This window comes from Saccoglossus kowalevskii, chromosome 1, assembly GCF_978046115.1.
Source record: "Saccoglossus kowalevskii chromosome 1, keSacKowa6.1, whole genome shotgun sequence".
Taxonomy (NCBI): Eukaryota; Metazoa; Hemichordata; class Enteropneusta; family Harrimaniidae; genus Saccoglossus; species Saccoglossus kowalevskii.
Window position 1 is genome coordinate 34,270,362 of NC_140641.1, and position 18,755 is coordinate 34,289,116.

The window sequence follows — 18,755 nt, forward strand, 5'->3', positions numbered from 1 at the left end:
CTCTTGCAATTCATTTGAAAAGAAATCCCTCTTTTCAGTTGCCTTTGCAGTGATTGTAATTGTATGACCGGTTTTGAGCAACCATCGTGGCTTTTTATCGCCAAGAACTGCTTGTTATTGTGATCCCTTCCGAAGACTTTGGCTTTTTTCCCCATTGACGGATTTGTAGAATATACCACAAAGGTTGGCGACAAGCCGGCGCCACTACCCTGTCCATTCACTACACTGGGACAAAATCGAAGGTCTTAGACAGAAGAAGCAGAAAGCGGCTACTTATATAGACAATGGCATCAAAATGACCATGCTTTACTTGCTCTTAATAACGGTTTGAAAAAGTGTAATTCTTTCAAAATTGCGTGATACGATTCTTACGTCCGTTTTATACTGACATCGGCGAGAATACAAACTTTTTTTTTCATATTTAACATTAGATTTCTGATGTACTTCTTTCATTTAAAAAATGAAATACAGATGGAACATGAGCATGACGTGCCTCGGGTTTCGTACACTTAGCACGTACGTAATGAAATGTAGCGTTATAGAAACCAACTACGTTTTACAACTCATACAGGTAGTAGCGGGCATTGGCTCGCCTGAAGGCGTCATTGCCTCCATGGAGGAGCTACATAGAAGTACAGCATGGGAAATACAATAGAAATCCATCCGCGCAAATAAGATAGGGTGGCGAAATATCTGCTAGAGGAGATGAGAGAAATACACGCCACTAGTTAGAGCATTTGATTCGATATTGATTGAATAGAATGGCCCCAGGGAATGGGATAATATTTTCACATTCCTAGCGTCCTTCCCGTCTTCATCTACACTGATTTAAACCCCCAATAGATAATAGTGTGCGTCGATGCCGGTACTTTCAGAAGAGCCGGTTGAGCTCTTGCTTGGCTTGTCAACGCTGCACAGTTAATGATATATTAAATAACAACACCACAATGTGACAGGGGAGATTTCAGAAGTGGCACCACGCTGTTCTATTATTTCGCCTATTACCACTTTATGACAGTGTGCATCACTATTGTCATCGATATCATTACTGTTTTGTGAGCTTTTTTTAAAGTCACAACCACTCGAAATAGCCCCTTGTGAACTCGGTTGAATATTCACTCCCCTAGGTCTGTAGAACGGAATCCAATTCAGTACAGAATTGCAAACATATAATATATATTCGTGTTGTTTAAAAAAGATGAGTGCCCACGATGCCCTGTTCACGGTGATTCGCAAACAATGAATCGCGCTTGGTGGGGAAACTGGAATCATTTTATTCATACGTAGTGGGCAATCGACCAAGTCGTACTTGGGATCTCTTGAGAATTAGATCACGTTATTTTTGCTTCTAGGAATACTGTCTTTTCTTACTAAATCAGCTGTCGGTATATGGGATCGTCCAAAAACAAGCACGGTCATTGTGAACCGTGTTGCGAACCACGGAGATTTTCAAAACCCTTCAGATTTGTGACGACGATATGCCACCATTTGGCACTGATTCATAGCAGCGGTGACTAACTGAATAAACAGGTGTACGAGTCAATGGTAGATTATAATCGGTGATCACATGGCGACATGCATGCCGTCCCACCCCGGGGTAGTGACACTTCAACACTCGTAATCTGTTTTCATTTCAGAGCAAAAATATAAACGCAGTGGTAGGACAGTAGCCTGCAGAAGAGTTAGTCACAATGAATGAAAATGGCTAAAGTGCTTTATAAAAATTTAGTTCTCAAAATACCGTTTATTTAATCTCAGTTGCCGCGAGAATTGTCCACGCCCTTTTAGCATTGCGTGAGTAATAGAACAAGTTATACGTTTGTGGGAAAAATCACTGAGTGCAGCTTCCTATAAGTAACAAGCAGAAAATGTGAATAAATTAACCAGTCATTAGCCAATTGGAAAGGCAGTCAATGATGAAATATCAGGCGACGAATGACCGAACAATAGGCATTGCCAAATTCCTAATTTTGCATTCACTCTTGCGATAAATTTTAAACTGAGGGTCACCGAGAAAAACATTTTGTATAAATACTGACACTCAATTAAAAAATGTCGAGTAATGACAAGTGTCAATTTGGAGCTAGAGACTGAAAAAAAAAACGAAATCATATTTGTTAACGCTGCTACTGGTCACATCGACCATTAGATTGCTGGTGGGTCTCCGATCTATCAATAAATTTCGGCTCTCGATAAATTGAGAGATACATGCTGCATAAAATCAAATACCCTACCTAGCGAGAGTCCACTGTATAAAAAATTTAAAACATACGGGTATTTAAGCCTATTTCCCTGAGTCCGGATAATATATATATATATATATATATATATATATATATATATCAAATGTTTAAAACAGCAATATTTATATATAGCGATAATATTCTAGACACGTGATTCGAATCATTGTTTAGATTTCATTCGGGTCCGCCCAATAATGTCTATATTAGCGCCGACACTACTTTTTCTGACATTGTCGGCTCTGCCGAAAGTACCAGTATTGCCTAAATAAATATTTTAACAAAGTACTGACAAACGTCACATCCTGTTCAATCTTAGCGACGTTGCCTTATGCCGAGTAGTCAGCAATTCGCAGTACATGATCATTAATGTATCGCCTTAATCTCGATCTATGTTACATTTCATAATGAAATGAACTACATCATCTATTCCATATAAGTAAGTCATCTAACCTTTGTACATATCTCGCTTCTCACAGGGGAGATCACAATCGAATGTGTTATATTTGAATTTAAAGCACCTTGCTTCCACCTGAGCTTACGTATGATCAACAAAAACCTCTTTGAGAAGCAAACACAAACACTGGCGGGAAATCGTCATGTTGTGGTGGAAATTGCCTAATATGTAGTGAGTAGCCAATAGAAAAGGGGAAATCGAGTTTTCGTGTCGGCCCCGTATGTAGAGGACAAACGAAGCAAGCAAACTTAATTTGTATAGGGATAAGCATCCACACGGTGGAATTATAGCAGGGACCAATGGATAGTCGTTCAGCGTAATAGCGGCCCCCTTTACACTAACCATGTGATAATCAAGAATATCAATGCTATTTACAACAGTAGAATATTGCTCCTTCTTAGCCGGCTTTATTGCAATCCGCAGTGTTCACTGTCTTTTGGACAGCTTTCATCTCCGTGTCAGTAATCCCTGCGCATCCTTCTTTCATCCATCTCCTTCTGGCTTTTATTTGAGACACCAACACAATGGTGGGGAAAATCGTCCCTTGCCTCTGTGTTACTAGGCCATTCCAAAATTAAGCTAAAATCCCCTGCCTCCCAGTCAAACCCGGTTATTTTCGCTCGCCATTTTGTTTGTGTCTTTTCCCCGTAGTAAAAATTAACACCCGAATTTAAAACGACGTATGCGACACAGATATACATGTGTGATACAACCAGATACAATGATGAATACATAATTAATTTGTGTTATTAATACTTTATTGGCAAAGTGCGCCAGGAGAGCAGTATATGATAGTTTACCATCGTAATCCGTCTCCATCATAACGTGTCAACACACTGTTACCATATTCAGTACCGGTTTTAGAACACATGTCCTTACACAGGGAATATTAATATTTAAATTAGCGAACAATACGGCGAAATAAATGTTAAACCCACGCAAGTATTTCGCTTTGTTTTTATTTATTTCTCGGTTTTGATTTTACAAATGCTGGACTTTAATCATTATATTAGTGTCACAATGTGCGACTTCTTTCAAAATTATGTACGAAGGAAACCAAAGAAATTATATATCGTATCAGTTAACTTTTTATTTAATTTTAAATGAATGAAGCGGCATTGACGACATCATTTGATGCATGTTATACAATTATCGCGTCCTTGTTCAGTGGAATGGAGCATCCCTAGTTCAATCTAGCGAAAGCCGCGGATTTCAAAATCAGAAATTTAATTTGGAGATATAGGAGATATACTGGAAAGTCTCGATTGGCTATTCGACATTCGATACACGTTTAATAAATATTTATAAGCCCAATTTGCACCATAATTGGGGAATAGAAACTTAAATATTTGCCACAGCGAGACGATGGCGCGGTGTCTCTGATTGAACGTCGATCCACACAGTCTTGCCACACACATAGACTTAGATTAGAACTATTAAAAAAAATGGATATTCATGTTCTCGATATTCATATCGGACCCCATCATTTGTTTTATCTGAAATGTTAGCAGGCTTTGTATCGATAGGCATTGACGGTATCATAAAAGCCACTGTAATAGTGTATAATAGTACTATGCTGGGATTTGTACCAATCCCCCCACGGCTAAACTCGTGATGGCATATTAACGCGGATACGACGCGCGGCATGTTACAAACCAAATAAATCTGTTTGCAAACGAGTCTACAATATCAACGATATTACCCCCTCTCATTGGTCTCATTATTCAGCAAACAGAGTCGAGCCGATTTCCTTTTCTTCCAGCTCGGCTTAATAACATTCCCAGTTTCCCGGTACTTGCTGTCAACGAAAAGAAAGCCAATATAAAAAATCGGTGGTAATTATTGTAAGAAATGAAATTGCAGAAAATAACTTTTTCGGCACGTAGGCTGGATTACTATTGAGTGCCGACATAATTGCACGAATTCAATGTTTTAATATATCACAGAGAACAAAGAGTGGTGTGTTTGCAGACGCTGTAGCCAATAATGAAACAATCATTTGCAACGATCCTTATTTAATATCTGCAAGTGAGGGTCTTTGACTACGCGTAATCGCTCCAATATTAATGTGTTCTTCGCCATTAGCAGAAAGTGCGCCGCTATTTGAGCCAGTGGACATGACGATGCGTTGATTCGAAAAGGGCAATCGAACGTTTGTTGAGCGTTCTCCCCGAAGAGATGCGGCAATTTGTCGCACAATGCCTTGTTTGAATTATTTATATTGAGTGATGAATTACTAAATATATACAACTGGGAGCGCTTTTATCGGCGGCTACAAAGTCCATTCTTTTTCAAATGTCAGTCCTTATCCTCGTTCAAGAGCAAATATTTTGTGTACGATAATGCAAATATAATCTAGCTGTTCAATCAATGGTTACTATAAATCAATAACGGGAAAACTTTCGGATTTGAAAATAAAATTCACCATATCCACCGTTCCTAATTTAGAAAAACACCCAAATCGTTGTGACTAATGAAATTTGTGAGCTGTAAATATTACTTGTAATGAACACGATATGTCACGATAAGGGCGACAATAAAATCGTGCTTGTCGATTTCAGATCTCACGCAATGATAAGGTTTGTGAATTTCCCGCCATATTATTGTGGACAATCAAAATTGACGCCGATTTATCGTATCACATGTATTTTCCAGTTGATGGGTGACGGTGTCAGTGACGCCACCTCTATATTTTTGTTCCTGTTTTTACACACACAAACACACACACACAGGAACAATGAGATTGAAGTGAAAGTTAATGATCCTTCTAAATTAGCATTTGAACCTTTTGTAATTCATCATAATCTCCCCTGTTAGGTGATACTTGATCAAACTGATACGCGGTGAATTCTGGGAATCATTGGTTGAACACGTTAAACTAAATTATTGATGAACCCAAGAGTCATTTATAAATCTTTTGTCTTCAAATACCCTAGTCATTTCGCCCCAAATTTATTCGATGACATTATTTCGCCGTGACGATTAAGTCACAGTTGCTTGCTGGGGGCATGTGACACTTTCCATGTAGCGATTTCTTGAAAAATTTTACTAAATGTCAAAAAGAACGAATTAATTCCATAACAAGTAGGAAAACAACTCGTCATATTTTGTTGCAAATGCAGGTATTTGGTCTGACGGAAAACTGACTTTGACAACACGCGAGATGGGAGCGTTCACGCATGCGCGTTTAATTGACTGGTTTCGCTATGCTGACTAATAATATTTCTGTGATATTTAATTGTTACGGTATTTGATCTGTATCTCCTTCATTTGTCTCGAAAGTCAGTGACATTTCCAGTGTTCTGCATGCATTTAAACCGAATTAAACCGCGTTTATATTTGATGAACTCAGTCATATTAACATGATACGTTGTAATAGCGAGCAGACTGGTCTTCGTGCACAGAAGGCACTTCTGCTCACAGCTGTTGCTTTTCATTTTGAAATCTCCACTCACTCTGAAATTATACACGTCTATTTTTCCTCTGGCCATAAACATGAGACGGCCACTTCATACGGGTCCAATGTGTTGACCGGCGTTCCAATTGAATACCCCAAAATTTTATTTTATTTTCTGCTCCAAGAATTTGACAAATTTGACATACGATTCACATCTGCCCCGGGGACATACAGTCTGTATCCTTAAATTATACGAAGTTATTTTGCGGTGGGATAAAGCGTGTTTTTTGTTTTCGCTACTATTTTTTCCGGGACCAATGTATTATGATTGAAATACGATATGATGTAAACCCTGTCGCTGTAGTGGCTCTACGGTGTGTTTTAATAGTTCGAAGCAGTAATTAAATTGAGACGCTTTTGACATCGCGATATACATATACTATTTGTTACAAGCAACATAGCACCACTCACCAAATATCTAATATGTAAGAATCGTCACAAATGTCACACTTATGATAAAACCAGGCTATTTATTTTGAATATGAAATTGTTACTAACACCCAAAATTCAAGTTCGCATGTAAGTTTATTGGTTTTACTGATCAAAACCTGATGGACGAAATCTATCACCGCGTGTGGGATGTCATTTTCGCAACACGAAATTAATTGCTCAGCCGTACACCACAGGGATACATGCCACTGAACACAGACAGGATGACACAACACCGCAAACTTCAAAGAAATCGTCACATGTTGGACTCCGTGTAAATATGAGGTTGCCTGGCAGTAAGGACATTGTCGGAATTACACTCGTGGCTGTAATTGTGTGAATTTTTACTTTCACGGGGAATGGACACCGCGTCACCTACTAGTTGCAATAACTCGCTGGTCATGTAAATTTCATACCGTGACCTTTGACCAGAACATGATACTCCAACATTAAATTAATAATACCCAAGTGAAAACTATCTAGTGTTTTTTTCTGCTCAATTTCTTCTAAATTGAGAACTTGGAAATAAGATAGAAGGATTCCCCGCGACATGTCCAAGTTGTATTCTGGTGAGAGTAATATTACTCAAGCTGTGCCACAGATATGTGACGTCATATGTTAGCGAATCATTGCGCCGCGGAGAATGTGTGTATCCCAATCATATATACTGGTTGCATGAAATTAACATAACAAAAACTACTTTTTTTTTCTTATCAGTCAAACCAAATTACATTGCAGGGTTTTAACTTTTCTTTCCACAGAGTCCAATAATAACCCCATTTAAATTCATATGATTAGCTCGGTTGTGTATTATTTCAAAAACCATCCGACAAAAAAGTTTTTTGAATACATTCTATATGTGCAATCGAGTTTCATTTTAATCCGTTGGGCTCATTGAATTCGGATTACGAATAATCACTTTTTATTTTTCTGTAACCACTCGTTATATTTATATTCAAATCCGTACAAGATTTATCAGTATTTAAACCGATTTTGTGATTTCGTTACTTTGAAATTGACAAGATGAAATGAAAATGGGCAAGGGTTGTACGTTCGGTATCAAAAGCGCTCATTGTGTTTGTTTCACAGACCTTCTTCGATAAGCCGAATAATACATGAAGTGGCGGGGTTTATGCGTATAAAGTCATCAAGTTGGCGCTGCTTATGAGAGAGAACCTAATAAGTCGGAGAAAATTGAGTAGAGCCAAACAAGAACCTTAAGAATTGACCCCCGTCTCTCAGAGCCGATTATGCGGGAAAATAAATAAGGATCGGATGCAAACAAAGAACTGATCTGTATGTGGTTACTGGAATACATCGATGCATAAACCAATGTCGCTACCCTTTTTGTTTTACTTCAACGTGGATGGAGACTTACATTTCGGATTTTCGGTTTCTTAGTGTAAAATATGCCGCGGCCTTGGAGGAATATTAAGACAGCGCGCATAGACAGATTGTTAGGGGCTATCAAAATGAGGTGACAAGTGGAAATGAAAACGTTTTGGGAGAAAAGGGACAAACACTTCTCCGGACACGAGTTGACATTTCTCTTTGTTGGCCGGATATTGATAGGCATATTTCTAGAAGGAGTAATCATTCACAATTACAAGGGAAACAAATCAAAATCAAACATTATTTTACCAATCAATCAATCAATTCATCACATCAATCAATCAATTTACATAAGTAAAATCATTATGTAAATGAATCAGTATACAAACCATGACATTCTCTGTGTGATAGTAATATACAGTGTGATGCACACACTGTATATGGGATGAGGTAGATGGGCAAATTCAATACCAGTTGTGTAGTTATGGTACAGGGAACAATGATGCAATAGTTACGCCCTTATCTAAATGTTTAATTTAAATACTCATATTTGAGCCCTGAGGCAGATTGTAAATTCAACTGAGCGGTTTCCGGGGTTAATGAGTCTGTTGAAAACTAAAAATGTCTTCGTTAATTTTTTGTGAGCACTGACCAAATTGCAATTTTCACCAGACTATGCATTTATGGTACTCGCCTGGAATGATTACATGACGCATACTATGCCGTTATTGCCCTATTTTTCAATTTCCCCTATAGCCTTAGGGGCCTGCAGGAAAATTATCGATTTCGGCGGAAACGAGCAACTTTGCCTTATTTGTTGTACCTTTCTTCCCACTGATCGATCCCTTTCATAGCCCGATGAATCCTATGTATAAATTGCATTTGTGTATTAAATTGCCTGATAAGATCTTTTTTCGGATGCGTTGTGCCACAGGCGTTTCTTCTCGCGAACAGATAGGAAGATAGGTTAGGGGGCCAGACTCGGTATCAGAAAGGAATATAATGTGGACACGTCTATTGTTTCCTATAATTATACCTAGTCTTATTAATTATGGCATAGAGAGTCGCCATGTTTATGTGTCTTGTGTTTTACAAGAATTTCAGATAGTGTTTTGTCTTCCAAGTACAAAGTAATCTTCTCATCATGCGTGACATTATCTGTTTCGTGACAGGTTTCACTGGCGCGTGCACGGAAACAAACCGGAATAGTGCGACTTAAGCGGCCAAATCAAACTTTCCAGTGGTAATTTGAAGATTTCATTTTTGTCTCTAGCGCCCGAGGCAATGCTAATATCGAATGATTAACAGGGGACCAGCCTTTGACTAATTTGTAGTGATACTGACAGCCGCCCCGACCAGTCAACCCCAATTCGGTAAGAGATTCGCCACAAACAATCAATCCATAGTGGTTCTGTTTAGTACTTGAGCGCCTGCAGACAATCGCCGGAGATCCAATTGTTTCACTCTGTGCCTTAGCCTTCGTCTGTATTACCCATGGGTTTCATATCTTGGCTGTTTCCAGCTTGTGAAGTTTCCATTCCTAAGCATTAGTAGTTTCGTGCATATTTTCTTTTTCGGAAAACAAGCCCGGGATGCCATTCGCCCGAAGGAGCCGGCAAAGTACAAAGGAGTGGGCCGCGGTAAATAGGTAAATGCGAGTTAATTACGACCAATGAATAGGGGGATTGGATCAAATAAGCGATCCTCTATACCAACACATTGTGTGCTCCAAAACCATATACGAATGGGGCGCGCTATCATACTATTGTACCACCATAGAAATCGGCATGGCCAATTGAAAGGTGCGTTACTGTTGGGAAGTCGTTTGATTTCGCCGAAGTATCCCAATGCATGCTCCACTCCCTGCGAAGCCTTGAAAAGAAAAGTCACAACCTCTTATTTGTGCAAGATATCTGGTCTGAGCAGACATTCTCTCTATGCTATTCGCTGCTTTGTCATATATTCTGTGTGTCTGGTGAGCTTATCCGTTTGGGCGGAGGCCCACCTGCACACTAACTGGCAGATACAGAGTGGCCATTTTGATTTTATTTCTACAATATGTTCTTACTTTATGAAAAGAGCTCATTTAAGTGAATTTCTTAGTTCGTCTTGGTCATTATTATTTATATAGGGCATACTGTTTTGATATTACCTTGACACTTGGCTTATCAAAGGGACGCTATTTGCAATACCACTGAAATGGGACACTGGTTTGTTTCACCAAAATGCCACAGAAATCACCTCGACGAAACTAACTGAATAATGGCCTGCAATTGGTTTGGGATCATACAACCACTCTCTTCGGGCTAATTAGTTACAGTTGGCTTGTTGTAACAACTCTTTTCAAGTGGTCTTCTTTAAAAGTTGATTTTTGAACTCCTGCGATCAGTGGTCCATATACCTAGCTTTCGGCAGTTCTGTGTTAAACCAACCGCGACCCGATTTGGTGCTAATATTTCCTGAATATTTCCTGGCACTGAACTCATGCTTGACGCATATTTGTTCCCTGGTGTGCTCGTCTACAGGTCTAACATAATAATGTGTACCGCCCTCAACCATCTTATGTTCCATGTACCTAACAGGACATTGCTCCTGATTTAAATTTAAACAATAAACAGATTCGAACAAAAGTGTACACAGCAAGACACACACACAAATTGGTTATTAATCACATTCCTTATTTTGTAAACTAATAATAATTGTGTTGTTTTATAAACTAGTTCACCCATAAGTACAACTGTTTGAACATGCTGTTGCGATTAGAGCAAACTGCATGTCTTATAAAAATCGACCACAATAACTGCTGATACTATGGTTTACTAACAGCTTTCCTATTGTTTCGCTATTTAATTGAAACAGATGTTTTGTTTTGAGTATCATCCATGTTACGTCACCTCCCCCACGTAAGATAGGAATCCTACGTTAAATGTTGTAATCTTTCTATAATCTGCGTTGACACATTCTTGTCTTCGCGGTGCTCGATGATATTCTCTGTTATCAGTGAGCGTGCGAACAATTGCTTGCTTTGACCACTTGTATATTATGTATATTGATTTCTCTTCGGCTCGGGTTATTAAGGGATTATGTGGGCAGCACGCTGTGCATGGTCCAGTCTCTAGAGCCCTATCTAATGAAAGAACAACAGCATACATACAAGTATTGTTTAAAATTCATTAAAACGTTAATGTGCTATCTGCTTCAAACAGCTCCCCATTTGTCACGAATTGCGCATCATCAACAAAAAACAAAGAGGTAACTGGAATGCACACACGCTGCGCTGGAAAAATAATTGTTAAAGAGAAAGACCGCCATGCCCTAAATCCCAGTATTAACCAGTATTAATTTGTGAGCAAATTCGCGCCAAATGCCTCTTTCTACATATTTATCAACATATTTGATTCAGTGGCGATCTCAATTTATCTCCCCCATTGAGTGGTTTGCAGTACACTTCGTAGCCTAGTCAGTTCTGTTTACTATACTGTTATCGAAATACGAAGGAAGCTGCAGAGATCTATAGTGATCCATATTAAGAGTTCACTAAAGGCACCGATATAGCCGTTTGTAAAGTGGGATTTAATTTTACACGAACTTTACATTTTATAGAATCTCTCGTTAAAAGCGCATCTCTGTTCTGTCGATCAACTTAATCAGTGTCTTTGTGTTTTCTTATTTTTTGTCTTTTAAAAAGTATTTTTCTTTTAACGAGTCCTCGGGCCCTGCCCGAAGCGATGCTCTGATTTCTCGCGTAATGATCAAATTTTAGTCAATTACACTAGTGTAATTAAGCGGGCATTGATCGCCAATTTGGCTACCTGCGGAAACTTTTTGCTCGTTGCTCTTTCTAACCGCAAATCGTCTCTGGCACTTTGACTGAAAAGTTCCCTTCCACTAAATTGGCTTCGTAAACGAATCACGATAAAAAGCGAATCAACTCGACAAAAGGCGATAAAGCCATTCGTCTGGAAACAGTAGCTTGAATTATTATTATTGTTATTATTTTTTCTTGCTGTGAAATTTCCTCGACTTTACTGGCTTTTATTTATAAACCCCTCCATTAGTAAGCAAACTTGCTTCATTAGGCGCCGTCACGTTACTAAAACTAACGCAAAGAAAGTGCTAACTCAAGCAGTCCACGCGCCGTTCCGCTTCCTCTTCCGTACCTCTTATGAAATCTCAGCCAAGTGAGTGATTTTCATTTTCAATTAATTCAATACGCATTTAATTCACCTAAAGTGCATTTGATTTTCAACATTTCATTAAAAACACTTGCAATAATATTATCGTTAACGTACAAAAGACAACGTTTTATTCGTTTGTCGCATTTGGATGTGAAGTGTGACGTGCTCGATTTGACTGTGAAAAAAAAGATGATTGGCACCTGAAATGGACACATCAGTAGTACAATGTTGAGTCAACTAAGAAGACAGGAAGGAAAGGGAATTACCATGTTTCCATTGCTCGCCCAGAATCACGTTCAAACATCAGAGAGGGGTAGATGAAATTTCCACCATTGATAGCGTCACAGGAATTTCGCTTGACTGAATGTAACGGGAAAAGTGACAGCCAGTCACAGTAATAGACAGCTATGTAGAATCCAGTGTAGTGATTACAGGAGCGTATTTTCAATCTTAATTGAAGAAAATAAAAGTTGCAGTTTGAAAACACTAAAAATATAATTATAGAACGTGATGTGTTATGGTACCCCGGGGTATTGTATTCTAACGGACTCTCATTAGATAGAATCGCGTCCTCTCAAGCAATCTAAGAAGCGTTTGTTCATTTCTCAATCTTACAATTTGCAACTCAGAAATAAAAGTGAAAGACAGTAGAAAAAGAATTGTCAGAAACAAAATAAAACCATTTCATGGAGGAAAACAGTGATTACAACATTGTGTCACCTTATAACAGTTGCGATGACTCTGGTACGATGACATAACTAGATGCTGCAATCAAAGCTGCAAACCCAGTCTTGCGTTAAAAGTGAAAACGCTTTTTTTTATTATGAAAAGCAGACGTTTTACGACAGGCTATTATATTTAGCCATTTTCTTCTTATATCTAGTCGCTGTTTTATCGCGTATTAATTGTTTAGAAGATCGTGTCGACAATATTATTGTGGAGTTTAACGAACCAAAAGTCTCTATTTTCGCAACTCATTACTCGGGTCAGTGTGTTTATATCAAACTATCTAATACTATTAGGGTCCTTTTTGCTGCTGTTTGCTGGCAGCATGGCAGACGTCAAAGAACCCCGGCACACTTAACCCCTTAATGAAATCTAACATTTTTCTCACTTCGTTAGCTCCTTTCAGCACGGAAATTTAGTTGATTTTCGATTTCATTTTTAATAAAGGCGGATCTCCAGGAAAGGGTCTGTCGAGGTTGGAGGTCACGTATCCCAACGACGTACATGCATTGCTTTCTTCATGTCTGTGGGATATATCATTCCGTGTAGGGACCAGGGCGACAGGTCTTGTCCGTGGGGTTCTAATGTTTTAAACCAGAATATCAATCAAATTAGAGAACCGAGCAGGCTGATTTACCAGAACAGGTTTCAAATGGCTTTTAAATTAGTTGTCTGTTAGCCGTCCAATGCATCAAATACAGGCCTTAATTCGTTGTAAAATATCTATTAAGGGAAGAACACAGAAAAGGGCCTGATGCTCATACGCCGTGTGATTACTCCTATCAGCTGAAATGAACCATGCCCCGTCCTCTGCCGCCTATTACCGAATGTCACTCTTAATGTGCCCTTCTGAGATTTCCAATTCCAGCTCCATATACTCTGTCGCCAAACACTCGTTGTTTTTTTTTCGCCAAACGTCGAGCGGATTTCCACACTCTCAATTATCCAAGTACCGTCTGTCTTGGTACGTGATGAACAGAAACAGTAGAGACAGCAATTCTAGTAATACTTCGAAGCTTGTTTCGCACAAAAGTCCCGACAATGTAAGATACAGACTGAATGTCCTAACGTAGCTGGAGTAATACTAGTTGGATATTTTTGAATGTAAATCACCATTATTTTCACTGATTCCTGTATAATGAAGATAAATTCACACTGTCTGTGACCACAAAATGTTATCTGTGTTTATATCTAACCATAAAATTTCCCACTTTTATTCATGTTTAACTGACCCACTTTCTTTAATTGTAAATGAAACGAGGAAAGAGTTTATATTTCTTGATTGAGTGTGTGAGAATGTCTCTTAGTCACTCCCCATTAGGTGTGTATCAACGGTTGATGTTCCCTTGGCGTATATCCGCAATGCACATTTCATGCAATATCGCTTTTTGAAATGTATCTCCGGGAACATCGCAACCCTGTGTCAGTTTCCCATATATATATATAGCCTGTGTCCATTTCAGACCTGTAATCGTTCCTATGAGCGTAAACAATGTGATTACACCGACAAACTTCTCGTTGCTCTTCAATGATATGAACCGAGATGAGCACCTAAATGAGTTTGTGCTTGCCAAATAAAGTGGAATTGATGCGCGCTGCAGATGTGATGCGGTCAGGCACATCTGCCCTGCAACCATCTACTGGGGACGCTCAATTGGCCTATCTTCATTTTCGCGGTCTGTTCATTTCGCTGGTCAGGCGAAGCAATCCGTGCTTATTGCATTGAGTGTTGTCAATTTCTCTCCGCTACCTGATGCAATTAGGCAGCTGAAATTGACATATCAAGTCAAATTGACACAGACATCAGGGCTGTATCAAAGTTCAGTGATTTGCACATAGAAACGTTGGAAGGTCTCCACAGACAGCGCGTGTCTGGGAATCTTGCAATGATGGGGCACATTTGTTTTAATTTCAGCAGCAACGTAACTTCTCCCCACGATATGACGTTCCCGTACTTAGTTTTACTTTGACGTCACGATATTTGACTTAGATTATATGAAACTTTGTTAACTATATAATAAGTCGTTTTCATTGTAGTTATTCGTATCATGTGTGGTCTACTTATAAATAATGTCGCTGATGACAGATCAACAGGTCTACAGTCAGCTGTGAATAATATCCACGACATACCTGTTGCTTATCTCCCACATTTTGCTAGTGCCTATCTATAAATCAATGAGAGTGTGTATTCTGTAGACAAATATAATTATATATATTTTCTTTTATTCTTATAATTTTCCATTTCTTTGGTTTCAGATGCGGGCGAAATTAGTGATCATAAAGACGGAACGGATGCGAGTGGCGATGATGATGAAGCCCAAGCCAGGCTCAGACTGAAACGTAAGCTGCAGAGAAACCGTACCTCTTTCACCCAATATCAAATTGAAACCCTCGAGAAAGGTAGATTATGGATCCAAATGCGTTTACTATAATAATAATAATAATAATAATAATAATAATAATAATAATAATAATAATAATAATAATAATAATAATAATAATAATAATAATAATAATAATAATAATTATAATAATTATAATAATTATAATAATAACATTTATTGGATGCACATAAGTTAATCACTCACCAATCACATTACTGGAATATGAAATGCACTCGAAAATACATGTCATGACAATCACGTGATATTAATGTGATTTGAATAATCTAAAAGTTGTTCGGCAATTTGGTATTGTTTGCCAATTTGTGTGGAGAAAAAAGTGACATACTACTAGCACGATAGAATGAACTTTATGCTTCCACAGACCAGACGTCGGCACTGGACATTTACATTGTTTTCCCTTGAGCCACATGACTCCCACACGTGCAACGTTATTCCACTGCGTTGCACTTTAAAAAGCATCCTAAAAGGCGTGTTCCACCAAAAAAGCAAAGCCGCCAGCTTGTCGACAAGTTAAACAAACAAACTTTTTTTCTCCAATTATGCCGAGGACTCTTGCAAAACAAACCCAGGTTCTGCATGTGAATTAAATGAGCAGTTAGGGAGCAGTTAGCAATGGCTTATAGATGTAACGTACACCGATTCACAGCCAAACCCTTTAAGTTACTACAAATAATTGTTATTTCTTGGACGAAAGTAATTGAGAAAGAAATCATATAATGCCCGCCCGCGGCGATGTCTCGAAATTTCAGCCCAGGTGGACTTGTTTCGTGCCTAAGTTAAAACAGCTAATTCGTCCAGAGAGTTTAGCTGTGTCGTTGTTTCGATAGAATGTACAAACACGTGTTTATTTATCCCGAAATCGTCAGTAAACATGCCCTATAATAACATACACTATTATTTTCCGGGCAAACAGTGAGATCTAAAATGCCATGAGTCATGCTCTCCCGTGACACAGCCATTTTACAAACACGATTAACATGAAACCAGCATGACTTTGTAACATTGAAATACAACTCAACATTTTATTTTTTATGTTTTGTTATTGCAAAGTAAAGCGGAATGATTACCGCCGCCTGTTCCGTTTGAAACATAGAAATATCACACACAAAACAGTCTCAACAAATGAGAACTAATGCTCGGTTACAATGCTATTTCACTTGTGACGTAAACTAAATTGTACTGGCAAGTCATTCACTTGCCAACCACAGGATATGACACAGAAATTATAATACTATTGAGGTATTGAGGGGTGCCATCGGAGGTTAACCATCACCCCCAGGAATATGGCCGAAAACTTTATAACAGTAATCAATGTTTACTCAACCAATTTGGCGGAAATCGCCCAAAGATTGTCTGAAAATTAAACTCCGTGGGAAGCGAAACGAAATAGAGACTTTCATTTATGCAACCTTGTCTTGCTTGAATTGTATTAGCTAGATTTTTTTAAACGTATTTTCCATTAAACTGACAATAGGACTAGGAATGCCTCTTCATTGGGTAAATCTGTTATTTTGACATACGCGATTGTGGTGAGGGATTTCAACTAGATACTACGAGTTAATATAGGTCCTACATGCATGTTAATACACTGTTTGCCTGCATAAAATGACCGACTTGTGAAACTTTCTGTATTGCCTATTTCGGTATTTTACAATGTCCCATGTTTTTTGATAAACCCACCTGAATTGTCACGTCTCCCTTCAAAGATTAACGTAATATTCGTTCTTACCTTTCTAGAATTTGAAAGAACGCATTACCCTGATGTCTTTGCACGTGAACGGCTGGCACAAAAGATTGATCTACCGGAAGCACGTATTCAGGTTAGCAATATAGTTTATTTATGGACATTCCAGCTAATTTTATCTACTTTACGTTTACAAATACCACAATCAACTCGTTGGAAATACATATTCGCTTTTAAATTTATGAACCGAATTCTTCCATCTTCGAGCATATTAGTTTACATTTTCTTAGTCTTTGTGCATTTCAATTCGTTTATATTTGTCTGATACGTTTTGGCTGAACTCGAATGCATGTACCCCTTTAGGTCTGGTTCTCCAACCGCCGAGCAAAATGGCGACGAGAGGAGAAACTGCGCAACCAACGACGACAAATGAGTAGCGCCCCTACGTCTTCCAGCCACCTGCCGATCAACAGCAGTTTTACTAACAGCGTTTACCAACCCATTCCTCAGCCCACCACTCCAATGGTGCCACGTACTGCCGACTCATATAGTGCACTACCACCAGTACCCAGTTTCTCAATGGCAACGCCACCGAACCTCAGCGGACCCAGAGACACCTCATCATATTCCTGTATGATCCCACCGAGCGCACGGAGCTACGAACATCACCTCAGTCTTGGAGGATATTCCAGCAACAGTACACACCCCATTGGACAACCGCCAATACAGAGCCATGTTAGTAGTGCTTGTATGACCCAGACAAGTGGGGGCCATGGGGGCTACGGAGGTAAATATTTAGGTATACGTCAATTTATGGTATATTATCTTTGTTTTCATGTTAAACGTCTGTAATGTCTTGTGATGAAGTATGTTTGTCAATGTTTGAACAATGTTCCCGACAATTTGGAATTTTCATTTTATTTTTCATATTGTGTTTAATCCCTCCACCAACACTGACCCGGGCTTCCACATGTTATGTATACTTAAGTGTTGCATATACACTATCGTCACATGTGTCATCTTCAATGACAAGCTGTCACTACAATCCTCTTACCCATTGTTATACTGCATTATTACATGTATACAATGGGTTCTATTCTGGATTTCAATCTCAAATTCTCTCACGACCAACTAGTCCCATGTTCACCAATACGGATTTCCCATAAACAAACAACAAATACATATATTTCAATTTCATTATTTCCAGTGGCACTCATTATTTCATATTATCATATTGTAGGTCTAATATCACCCGGTGTATCTGTTCCAGTGCAGGTTCCTGCCAGTGCTGTTGATAGCTCACATACGTCGCAATATTGGCCACGAATACAATAAAGACGATATCCAAGTGAAACGGAACATACAAACCACTCCACCGATTTAGAGAACAAATATTTTGTGAATTTTTATTGGAAAGAAAACATTACAAGTTATCTGCGCGATACAGGGGCAATAAAGGAGACCAAGACGATGAAAGAACTGTAAGCCAAGAACTTGACAGACATACGAATACAGATTATGTGGCATCTTAAATGTAAGAAAGAACTTAACGTCACAATGTAACGCTACGCATCGACGTACTCAAAGTGGTACTCATCGCTCGATTGTACTTCCAGATACACATTGAATACGTCATGCTGGATTCGGTTTTCACACTGACGCCGATGGATAACTTGTTTTAAGACATAGTTGATTTATATATGTACAAATACGCAGGTTTTGAGGACTTTCAGAAGATATTGCCAAAACTGCTCGGACACGAAATCCACACATACTCGTCGACGGTCCTAAATGTAGTACACAGACACTAAGGAGGCTGTTTTCTGATTTTTTGATATACTAGATAG

General features: G+C 38.7%; 1 protein-coding gene across 1 annotated transcript in view; it reads left to right on the plus strand.

The window, feature by feature from the left end:
* The window catches only part of pax6 (paired box 6), a gene marked incomplete at its 5' end in the record, with an annotated part of 42,311 nt that extends 23,821 nt beyond the window's left edge, over positions 1–18,490 (plus strand). Inside the window, 4 exon segments of the mRNA NM_001164911.1 lie at positions 15,076–15,219; positions 16,962–17,044; positions 17,272–17,707; positions 18,149–18,490. Coding sequence (NP_001158383.1) covers positions 15,076–15,219; positions 16,962–17,044; positions 17,272–17,707; positions 18,149–18,243 — 758 coding nt within the window. The 3' untranslated portion in view covers positions 18,244–18,490.
* Between the last annotated feature and the right edge of the window lie 265 nt (positions 18,491–18,755).